The following is a 12,303-nucleotide window of genomic DNA, read 5'->3' as shown; positions in this document are numbered from 1 at the left end:
TCGAGCAAACAAGCTGTATCAAGCTTAGGTCTGGCATACCCATATAAAATTTTCAGGGAAAGAGAGTGTGAGGCAGTGGGAAGAAGGCCTGTCAGCTCTAAGGGAACACTGTGACAGGGGTATCTCTTATGAACTTTATGTACCACCCATTTGGTTTCAGAGATGATACATCAGATTTTCCTGCTTCTGGACAAATCATGTTATAGGCAGACAGAGCATGGTTTGGTGAAAGGTATATGCAAAAAGGAGAAGGCTAACATACAGCAGGAAGGTACTGGTGTTGCCTCATTGAGGGGGGCCCAACCACCCCAAGAAATAGGAGCTGCTAATTCCCTGGGGGAATAAAGATTCCCAGGGAGCCTGGGAAAAACAAACAGGACCTTCTGGCAGAGAATTGTTTTTCAGGATCCCTTGGCAGGCAACCAGCCACTCTGCTTTGTATAAGGTCTTGTTCTTCCTCACAAGGAGTGAAAAAATAACTGAAGAGTTCCCATTTTATTGAATAAAGTCACTGTAATGTGCTCAAAAAGACCAGTGCTGCTACTTCTCATTGTGAGAGCTATGGGGTGCAGACTAGCTGCACATTACAGGTGCTTGAATAAACAACATTACCACTTTCAGGAGAGTATAAGCCATATGAAATACAGGCCTAATGACTTCAGCCCAGCCAGCTTTTCTCTCACTATCCACAAACCCCCTCCTGTATCCCAGACTGCCTCCAACCGCATACACTGCCTGTCCTGACTGAGCCACGGTGGAGGAAGGCCTTTTCTCCCACAGGAACAGCCAGTGCAACCCAGATAGGCTATGGGGAACCCCTTCACTGGGTGGCCACATGCAAGATACAAGTCACAGGGATGCTATGCCACATATATATCTGTTTCCTGAGCGATACATATTTTTTTCTTTTACTTACCTTCCCCATTCCAGCATGAGCATGTCCCAGCTTGACTACTACAGGGAAATTCGGGGTTGTGTGCTGAAAGACAGAATAAGGAACTTATTAGCATTTCTTTCTAGCCATTGTATTTAAAATGGATTATTTTTATTTAGCAGCTTTTATCCCCTGCCTGGACCCTTGTGGGAAGAGAAAAAACTCTTCTAAGGTCAAATAAAGATAGTCCAGGTGGTAGGACAATGAGCAAATAGCTCTTCACAGGGCTCCACGTAATTCTGAAATGGAGGCCAGGCAAAATTTCTCAGATTTGACCTGCTTATGCTGCCTGACAGCAGTAATCTCAAAAGCCTTCTTTTTTTTTTCTTCTTGTTGCTCTCCCCATCCTGTAAGGGGAGATATGTATACACTTATTTGTATGTAGAAAAGCTGCACCTACAGGCTTGAATATGTGAAAACTTTCAAATGCTGAAAACATTTCAATTGTGAGAAAAAAGAGGGTGTTTTTTTTTCCACATAGACTGCTTCAGGCTTTAAAGTGAGTGTAACCAGTCCCTCAACAGCTCTCATTCCCCTGCTGTCAGCGGTGGTGGGGGGAAGGAGAGAGGGAACAAAGGCCAACCCTTGGGTACAACTCACAAAGTCCATCTATCCATAAAGCCTCTCCCTCTCTCCTCTAACTTTGGGAACGGGTGTAGGGAATAAAAGAGAACAAAGAAGGGTTGGGATCAGCTACAGAAATAGAAAAAATGATGTCATGTCTTCTTCTTCCTGGCTTGTGTGGTGTTTACATTGGGCAGGGTCCTGTCATCTGAGCCATGCAAGAACATCTTAGCATACATGCGGGATTTTATTCAACCAGGTACTAGGGTAGCTTTAAGTATCCCTGCTGTCTTTCATCCTCCAGTTTCATGCTTATGTAGGGATTTGCCCACACAGATCAGCTGAGAGATAAGTTGCATGGACTTGGAGGAAGTGCACATACTATATGGGACAGCATAGTACCAGGCCTAGCTAGCGGGAGGATGTATACACTGCACCTTCCCTCCATACCATTTGGTCTGTTTCTGCATCTGTACTTGACATCACCATCATCTCCATCTTGTCCTGTACTCCTGCTGCTAGTGATCCAAATGCTTTCCCTTCAGCATGTAACAAGTTATATATTTTATTGCATATTTAAGTTGCTTTAGAGAATTTTTTTCAAGGAACTTTTGTCTTTACCTAAATGCCTGAAGCAATGAGCTCTATTCATTAAGCAGTTAACCTGGAGATCTGGCAAGGGGAGGGAGTTGAATTTTAACAGATAAATGGCTCTCCTATTTGTTTAAGTTTGAGAATAGATAAACAAATTATTCTTGTGCTAATTACCAATTGTCTGTATGGACAGGCAGGCGCTACGCCCTAAAGACAGAACCCTGCTGCTGTCTCCATCTGTGGCAGCTTGCTATAAATAGCAAAATCAGTAATGAACACTGAAATGTTTTGCTATTCAGCTGCTTATGTAAAGAAATGTCAGAGGAGAGGGAAACAGTGCATCATGTTCTCAAACAACTGGTGTCACTCGTGAGGATCTTCTGGCAGCAAGCTATAGGATCCTCTTCAGATGACAGAATGGCACACTTGGCTGCAATATGCCACAGTCCTGGTGCAGGCAGTGACCAACACCCACTATTTCAGAGGAAGAGGCAAGAAACTGTGATCGGTGGCTGTCCTAAAGCTCAATAGTTAAGAGAAGCATGTGTCCAGGCACATGATTATGTACTCAATTTCCCCTTCACCTCTCTAATTCATTGTAAGAGCTTAAAACTTAATTTATTACCCACATAAGTGAGTCAAAAGGATGGCTGCACCTGAGGCTGACTGAAGATAGGGCTACAGAAGGACTGTGCCAGGCCTTTAATGCTGAAAGATGAAAGGTAACCTAGGAGTCAGGGCACCTGCTTAGGATCTGGGAGATCTGGCTCACTTCCCAGCTCTGTCATCCGTACCCCATGCACATTGTTTGAGCCAAAGTACTCGCTAAACTGAGCCTCTGTTCCCTGTTTGTGAACGAAGGAGGCCAGCTGTTCCCTAACGTACAGGAAAAGCAAGCTGCATGTTGTGAGGCGTCCTGATACCCTGGCAAGGGGGCCAGAGAAGTGTGCTGCATAGATAGGGCTATATCACCCGCTTGGAGCAGCCTGAGACAGGAAGCGATCTCTCTGTTGTCTTGTCTGTGTGCCCTACCTGGGGGTTTTGCTGAGGGAGCCTGGCTTGGACGTGGGGCCAGGGAGTGGGAAGCATCTGTTTTCCTGTGTACATGTAAAGAAAGTTTGGGATCCAATAAACAACCCAAGTTTACTGCTGGCCTGATAGGAACCACAGGCGATGACAAAGTTCTGCTAAAACCTCTTCCTTCTCTTTGGTTCTGGGAAACACTAGCTCAGCTTTCTTGGTAAGGATTTGCCTTGTATCATGTAGCTGTGAGCCTGAGCATGCTGGAGTCGCAAGCTGTTTGGGCTGGCCGTAGTGCATAGCGCTTGGGATGAGACACGGAGCCAGACTCTGGATGTGTGGCAGCCGCGCTGGGAAAGCTGCACCTTGGGAGAAATGCTGGCACATCGTCTGCCTGCAATCTGTCACCCTCTGAAACCCCACGCTGGAGTAATCTGCACATATATGAACCTGTCTTACACAGGAACCAACAAGACAGAGCAGCAAATATACTTTTTATAATGGGTTTATCTAGTGATAATGGAGTGCCCTTAGTTTATGCTGAAGTTAAGTGGAATCAAAAATTCTCAGCAGCCCACAGGGCCAGGCCCACTAAAGCAACCCGTCCATAACCACCCAGTGTGGGAGTTAGGAGGCAGTTGCTGATGTGGGGTAAGCGGGCTGAACTTCAGTGCAGTCAATGCAGCTACTGCCAGCTTCCACCAGATTCTTATTGGGACCTGAGTCCCATTTCTGTTGCTAATAAAGTGGCTAGCCAGCATACTAGGAAGCACACGGATGGATGAGGATGCTGAAGGAAGGGAGGATGTATTATACATATGACTATGAGGCAATTCACACATACCCACTGAGAAATTCTGGAAACAGCCACAATAGCCACAAGAGCAGACCCTCGAGCTCAGTATTTACACAGGCTTAGTCATTGATTTCCTGGGAAAGAAGACTCTTACAATCAAAGAATAACACTGAAGTTTAATAAGAAAAGCATGTTTGCAGTGAAATCATGCAAAGAATAAGTCTGTGTCTTTCTATGTGTTTGTTTATGTTTTGTAAGGGTTCTCTCAGAGAAATGGGGAAAAACACTTTGATGGTTTTAAAATCTGCAGAAATTGTTGACAAGACTAGTGCAGAGGATGCCCAGTGGGTTTTGGGATGGGACTGTGACGCTACAGCTAGCTCAGTGATCAGACACAGGAAGTTAGTTCATATGCACAACTCAACCCTTTGAATTAACATCCTATAAAATTCCAAGATGTCCTCACACGAAAGCAAGATGAGATGGCAAAATTTACACATGTGTCTAGGCCTTGACACATGAATTCTCCTGTTTAGAATCAAGCGGAAGTTTGAATCCTGAACTAGGGACTCAACAAAACCATCTTTGGTAGCAGTAAGAGGAGAGTCCTGACATATTTCCCACTTATAACATTGGGGTGCAAAGCATGTCATTTTAGCCCCTGATTTTAAGGGCTGTGCTCTGTTTGTAGTGTCACTGCAAAGATAACTTTGCAGTTAATCAATACTTTGGCACTGCTGTGTAAAAGTAAGTGCTGGTATGCATACATTAGTCTCTATTTGAAAACACATGGCTGTAAACTATGACACTTTCCCTTACTCTCTGCCTCTCCTTTCCAACAAATAAAGCAGTTTTGAATACTTCTTGTAAGTATATGAATATTTTCTGTATTTATTGCTGGTGGGGAACAGAGTTAAATACAAATGCATTTGCATAGAGTTATCTTAGGCGAAAGCTGATTTATCTCATAAATATACTTTCCTTTTTTGTTCTCCTGCGGCCCTCAAGGGAGATTCTGGTCTTCTGTCTGGGATTTTGTATAGTCCTGTAGTCTATAAGCAATGCAGAATGCCTCTCTTGCTTTCCTTCTCCCATGCTTAGTTTTGTACACTAGTTCACATTATCCATCTTATGGGATGCATTTTCAGTTCCCAGTGTTCCTCTTTCTCCTGCAAACCCCTTCCAATAAATACTGAAATGCATAGTCCAGGGCACAGTGACATCATGAATGATATTAGGAAAGTTTTGGGGAGATGGGAAACGGAAATGTTAAAACTCTAGTCTCTTGGCATTAGTATTGTATAACTATAGTGTCTAGTGTCTTCAGTCAGGACTGAAGCCCCATTGCACAAAGTACTGTAAAATTTTTACTTCCCCCCCTGCTCCCAGAAGTAATACTGTGAAGTTTTCAAGCTTTTATATTCTCAAATTGACCATTCTATTCATTTTGCTCTCTTTACTTGTATGATGACAAAGTCCGTTCTGGGTGGGTATCTAATGGATTATTGGAATGTTGTTAATGCACTTGAAAGCTAAATGATCCTGATATGTGTTGAAAGTAATGTGTGTGGCACTTGCCTGGTGTCAATTAAGTTGGAGGAGCAGTGAATATATATGATTTCCTGTAAAAGCAAACAAGCCGATTCAAACCTAGAAGAAAGTCATTATGTCATGGTACGATATCATTATGCTCATGGAGCAATTTTCTTGAAAATCTGAGCTGAAGTTCAACACTGATTGCATGCTGGCCTTGCCAGACATGGGAAAGTCAGTGCTGTATAGTGAAATGTGGAAGAGAAGCAGTACTGTTTCCTATTATTCACCTATTCATTAATGAGCTGATGTAATCACCTACTCCATGCAGAATTGCTGATTTGAATTAATACTACAGCTACATGGATGTTCGTGGTGACCAGCGCCAATGAAAGACAAGTTCTTCCCCTCCAGTGTTTACCAGGTTAGAAATAGTGTGAGAAACAAGCAATGATGGGAGAATATGTTGAACAGTAAGAGTTGCCAGCATTAACATCTGCACTCTATTAGAGACACGTGCTGGATTCCTTTAAAATACACACGTGTGTGTTCATTATTGCATTATAATTATAGCACAATGAAGGAAAATTCATTAGATGGGGGAAAGAGGGTCTATGCTTCCAAGCCAGCTGAAGTAAATCCTAAGAAAGAGTAGGTATCCTCAAGGGTCTCCAGAGGAAGGAGGAGATAGGGGTTATCATGAGAAAAGTGCTGACAAACTTCTGACAGGAGAAGTTCAATAACAGCTGGATCAAGACTGCACTGTATAACACAGGACCCAAAACAGTATGGTGGCTGATAGATGGGATGCCACATGGAGTAAAATAGTGCACCTTCTTACAAAAGAGGAGACAGCATCTCAAATTCAGATGGGACAAGCTTTATTACGCTTGGATGATGAGATCCGTGCTGTGGGCAAGATGGATGTTTTTGACTGCAGCTTTTGGGTATTCTGTAGGGGAGGCTGGTAAAACCAAATGGGAATAGACTAACGCACTTGATGCAAAGTCCTGTGAGGCCAGAGGCCAGAATTTTCACAAGTGAGTGCAAGAAGATTTTAGAGGTGGCATAAAGAATGGGCAAGAATGAGGCTGTGGATTACAAGGCTGTAGGAGAGGAACAATATTCAGTAATATGAAGGAGACCTCAGTGTTGCTGGCCTGGGCATCTGTGAGAGCTATGGGAGGACCAGGAATGAGTGTGAAGCAAAAGGTTAGATTTAAGATGCTTTAGATGGATGGACATTTACTTATTCCACTTAGCACTGGAGCTGAGACCTCTAGCTTCTGATCACAATGAACATACTGGGTAACTACAGGATATCAGAGTGAGATACAGCAATAATGAATTTGTGATGCTAACTGAAATCAGCAATGGCTTAGGGCAAGAAGATCCTTCAGGGTGGTAAAAAATTATCTTTTAATCCTATCATTGCTTTTAAAAAGCACAACACAAAACCAGAAAACCCAGCAGCAACATGGCTCAGTCCCCACATCCTCGAATAAGCAAACCACAAACCAATGTTCAAGAGCTCTTAACACTTGCTGTGGTTAGAATAGGCCACTGAAGTGGGTGGAAAGGGTTAAGCATGAAGTGGAACTTTTTGTCATTAATTCCACCTCTAATGTTACTTTAATATCTCTTTTAGTGTTGAGGCAGGATGCTTTCGGGTTCCCAGTGGTTCCTCTCAGCATTTGGAGGATAAGAGTGTGAGTATTTTATGTTCTTGTTCCCTTGGAGTTTTAAGTGTGAGAATTACATGAACAAATCCAAACAAGCAGATGCTCAGCAAAAGAAATACTATTGTCAGTGGGGTTTAGGAATATATATATTCCCCCCAGCATATACACATGTGTGTGCATACATATATACATATCTGTATATATGTATGCACACACACGTATGTGTATGTGTATGCGTGAATGCACACATCTAGCAGTTCTCACCAAAAAAATCCCTATTGACACCTCTTGAAATACAGGCAAGTCTTTTAAAGGGTGTTATGAGTACACAAAGATGTTTAATTTCTTAATGTGTGGTGTTTGCTGAGCCAGGAATGGATTTTGCAAGTGTAGTTCCTTTAAGGAAGCCTCCTGTATTTCCTTACTTACTAGGAGTGTGAATACATCCCTCACACTCTTGATCTTGAAGACCTGTTTGAATACTTTTTTTCTGGATGCAATAAGAAGAGAAGAGGAAATGCAGAGTTTCCTCCTTCCCACATCCCCCTCCCTGACCTGAACTGAATATCTTTTTGCCACGTTTTTCTCAAATTAAACCATACCTTTTCAAACATAAACATACTGCAGAAGAGGAGATGGTGAACACCAGTGGCTGACGGGGGGGTACGGAATTCTGTAGGATTCTCTTTTGATGGATACCTTTGGGTAAATTGGAGTGCCTAAACTGTGGTAGAAGATACAGGAAGGAAGCAGAAGAAAGAAAACTCCAGTTATTCTGGAGTTTTCAAAACCATCTCTCTTCCAAGAACCCCTAGAGTTCACAAGATACTGCCTGACAGAGAGATCTTTCTTCACTCAGAAGGCTTGACTGTCCCTTTTTTGGGACAAACCCTGACTGCTCACTGATTTCAAAATTAGCAGCATGGAGTTTCTTTGGAAAGAACAAAACTTCCCTGAACTTAACAGGGGAAAACAACCATCAGCAACAGGCACCACAGGAATAATTAGGCCTTGCTGAAGCTGATCATTCAGCTGTTAATGGTAGTCTCTTGCCTCACCATGCAATCAACTGCAGATGCCTTCCTGCCTCCAAAGTGCAAAGTGAATATTGTTCAGTAGTGGAAACACCGCAGCTTTTACACAAAGCGCAGCCACATGCCCTGATGGCTTCAGGAACATCATACTCTTCTAAGGGTTTGGTCATAATTTCACAATCTTCTGTAGCTCATTTTAGAGTGACGCAGTTATACCAGTGTGAAATAAGAAGTGGGCCCTGGGCTTATTAGTCCATCCAGCAAGCAATACTCTGCCTGATGAAGAAAAGGATCTGATGTTTTAGTGTAATTCTCATGCTGTTGTAAATGTGCCAGTGACCCTGTGTTCCCCTGGCTGACATTGTCATCTCTGACGTTGGCAGGAAGAGAGCCACAGGCAGTGAGCTATGGATGCTGCCTTGCAAAGGGTACAGGTACTATGGTCCACCGGAACATCTGAAATACCCCCTGGGCTCCTGGAAGCTGTTGAGCAATGGATCACTGCCTCCTTCCTTCTTACCATTCTTCATCACTCAGAGCCATAGAAATAGCTATAGAGAACCATATAATAGAGAACCAGGCAGTCACGGTTTGACTTTTCTGAAAAATTCCTGTTTTATTTTTATAACTTTTAAAAAGTCCATGCCACCAGCACAGCTAGTAATCTTGATTAATGCTCCAGAGTATAAGCAACTTTGGACATAAAGAAGAATGAGGAACATAGAAAGTGTCACCTTACAGCTGGCATCTCAGCCTATATCTGTGCTAGTAAATTAAGCAATGCCGTTGCAAGGACAATGGCCCTGAGTCGTCTATACTGTTATATTGTTAGACTGGTCTCTGCCATATTCTGGCTCAAGCCAACTAGCATCCTCCCAAACAATCTGCAAGCACAACATGGAAAATAGCATGAGTCTGGAGCCATACTCAATAAGATATTTTAGAGGCTAAGAGAGTTGAACAGTATGGATGTGGCCAGACCATGACAGAGTTGCCAGAGAATGGGCCTGGCACTGTATGGGTCACTACTGTAAATGTAGCCACAGTTTGTCTCATAGGGTTGAGCAGCAGAGTAGCTTTTCTTTCACATTATGCCTTATCTTTTATGTTCGCTTTTACATTAGTGTTTTACTTTGGCTGTACAGTTGGACGGTCTATCACATGCACAATAGGTTAAGGCTACTATATGTCATAACATTCTCATATGATAATTTCTGCTGACTACCTTTTTTCTCATACTGAATTCATAGTGACTACATTTTTCACTTACAGACACAGATATTTTTACTGCATTTCTTTTATCCACTGACTTGGAAAGTCAGTTGTTACCTCACATGAGAAATGTTTATGCTATGGGCCCAGTTTGTCCTATTTTACAGCCAGATGTTATTTTAAGCTCTTTGAGCCCTTGGGCTCATGCAGGAATCCTAACATCTCACTTACGTGGCCTGGCAGTGGGATACACATCCCCTACCTTCTGTGGTCATTTCAGCTATCTAGGCCATAAATGCAGGGAGAAAAGGGTCTCCAAAGGCCTGTCCCATAGGGCCTACCTCCTCCATTGACTGCACATGGAGTTGAACACTGGAAGAAGCTGTTCTGAACCCTGAAGTTGTGACATGTTTTGCAGGCACCTATTGCAGGTGGGGCCAAGTAAGAACTTTGTTCTTTCTGTGCTCTCATTCTTGTTCACTACAGTTTCAAGTTTCTTTCTCCAGATAATAATCTTGTATATTTTGACTAATTTTGCCTTATGTCAGAGACACTGAGGACATAAAAGGCAGACATTGTATCCTATGATTGAATTACCTCTGTGTCTCTTGAGATTTCTTAGGAACTTTCAAATTACATGTTTTTTCGTAGGAAAATCCTACTTAGCTGAGCCAAAAATTGTAGGAAGGGATCTATTTCACCTTCTCTCCAAATTCAGCAGTTGCTTGGGGAAAAAAAAGATGATTCCAAATTGAAAATTTCATGTTTCCAAAGCAGAAAGTTTCATTTTTCAATGATTTTGTGAATGAGGACTAATTATTTTTTTAATGCAAAGGGAAATGAAATACTTCCAAACTGCAAAAGGGAAGTAATTCTGATATGCATTTCATGTCTAGGTGTTTCATTTATGAGTGTTTTTTTTTGCCATGTTGGCTTTGAGATAAGGAAATAATCAGAAACCTTGAAATCTCTCAAGAGATAGGAAAACCTTTTCATACCTTGGCCTTAAGGGCACAAGAAGCCCACATTGGCACCATATGGGTAAGTCTCCCTCTTGTGTCTTATTCCATGAGATAAGATATAATCCTGTTCCAGCTGTTTGCTGAAGCAATTAGAACTTCAAGTGAAGTGGAAGAAACATATTCTATGGGTTTCCTGCATGATTATCCCATATGCACTTTGGCTGCAACCTGCTGTGCCTGCTTAGAGAGAACCAAGTTTGCCATTCAGTGCCCAAAATGGTAGGGGAATCAAGCAGGCTCCACACAGGACATATGCAGAGTTATTTTCAGCTGGAATTGGCTTCTGTTTACATCTTTTCCATCTGTAATAAGAAAGGGGCTTCTCAAGTGAGCGCACACAGGGGAAACAGAAGAAACCACTGTGTGGATCAGCCTATTTCATCTCGTAACCACCACCTCGGTCAGCAGCATTCTTTCCGCTGCTGAGCACAAACATTGAAGTATCGTAGGCTGCAGTGGCCAGGAATGGCAAGCAGCAGGAAGCAGAGAAATTCCATTCACAGTAACACATAGACCCTCTTCTTTAGGTTGGGCAAGTCCAAAGCAGCAAAGGATGATGTGGTCTCCATAAGCCCACTCCATCTGTTTTGTTTAGAAAGAAAGGGTTTGCCCTTTACTGGAAAAAGAGGTGGAAACCTGAGCTGATTTCATCTGTGAGGCAATATCTCCACTTCTCTGGGATAAATGAGACAAATGTGAGTGAGCTGATCCACACCCAGTACAGGAAGGTATTTGTTTCTTTCCCAGGCACATTACTTACGCTGTCATGGAATAGGGGTAGGATTTTGGAATGTGGGTAGAAACCAGCACGGAGGTAAATGAGTACAGGCCTGAATGAAGGGCACTGGGCCAGCTGTGGGAGCTCAGGCCTGGAAGTGTGGGTGAAATAGTGTCATGCATAGGAGATAAGGTAACATGAGCATAGATGCAATGTACATACTCTATCTGTCACCACCGAACGTGCTGTCATTCCATCGCTGCATGAATATTGTTTTTACTTATGAGCAAAATCCAAAACTAGTCCAGAAAGAGGTGTACTTGTTTCCTCTTGACATTTCTACCTCTTTTCTTCCCATCTGACTCTGTGCCGTTACAATATTTTTGAAAACTGATTGTTGAAGTTTTTTTACAGCAATGGCATGTAGTTCTTGCTTCTTTCCTTAGGGTGATAATGCCAGCACCCCAGAAATATAGCAGTTGAGCTTCTCTGCTGACCTTCTGTGCTGCACAAATATTTGTTGTCAAAATGTACAGACAAAATTGCGAAGGAGTGGGAAAGAGATCCTTTTAAATGGAAAAATATCTTTGCACTCTCAAAGAACTAAAATCATACCTCAGCATGTTTAGGACTGCTCAGACCCTATCAGATGAAATTTACTCTCAGAGGGGAGAAGCCAGTTGGACTTTTCACTTTTTCTTGGGTTTGTTTCTTATATTCTGGAATTAAAAAGAGTTTTGTATAAATTCATCCTTGTGGACTTCTCAAGTGATGGGTTTTCGTGGGACAATGCAAATGTTCAAAACTTCCCATGCAGAGGTGGCTCAGCTAATCCCATGCTCAGAGCGTAGCAGGTGTCCAGGCTATGTGTGTGCAGTTTTGGGCTTCAGCAGGGAGACATCTCTGATACTGGACCTTGACAACAGGGTACTATTTCATATGCATTTTTTAGACAGCCCTCATTAGCTAAATTAGTTTGTCTGCATCATAAATGTAAAGCAGCACACACTGGATTTGTGTCTAATTGTGGCATTGCTGCGGTGATGGGTTACAGACTTTTTTTAAAACTTTCTCATTAGTACGTAGCTTTAGGCATTTGTGAGAAACCACAGCCTCCAAAAGCTCCCACTCCTGTCCTCTTAATTTTGACTCACAAGTTTTTAATGGATGAACAGAAAGCAAAGAAAGCCTTTG

The 12,303-nt window shown here is 42.5% G+C and overlaps 1 protein-coding gene across 1 annotated transcript in view; it reads right to left on the bottom strand.

Annotated features, from left to right (window-relative positions):
- SYN3 (synapsin III) overlaps positions 1 to 12,303 on the bottom strand; it is a 204,043-nt gene that overhangs the window by 33,485 nt on the left and 158,255 nt on the right. Inside the window, exon 7 of the mRNA XM_026118004.2 lies at positions 917 to 979. Within this exon, the coding sequence (XP_025973789.1) occupies positions 917 to 979 (63 nt within the window). The remainder of the gene's footprint in view (positions 1 to 916; positions 980 to 12,303) is intronic.

Source organism: Dromaius novaehollandiae, chromosome 1 (assembly GCF_036370855.1).
Source record: "Dromaius novaehollandiae isolate bDroNov1 chromosome 1, bDroNov1.hap1, whole genome shotgun sequence".
Lineage (NCBI taxonomy): Eukaryota > Metazoa > Chordata > Aves > Casuariiformes > Dromaiidae > Dromaius > Dromaius novaehollandiae.
Note: the sequence above shows the minus strand (reverse complement) of the source record. Positions and strands in the feature narration are given on the sequence as shown.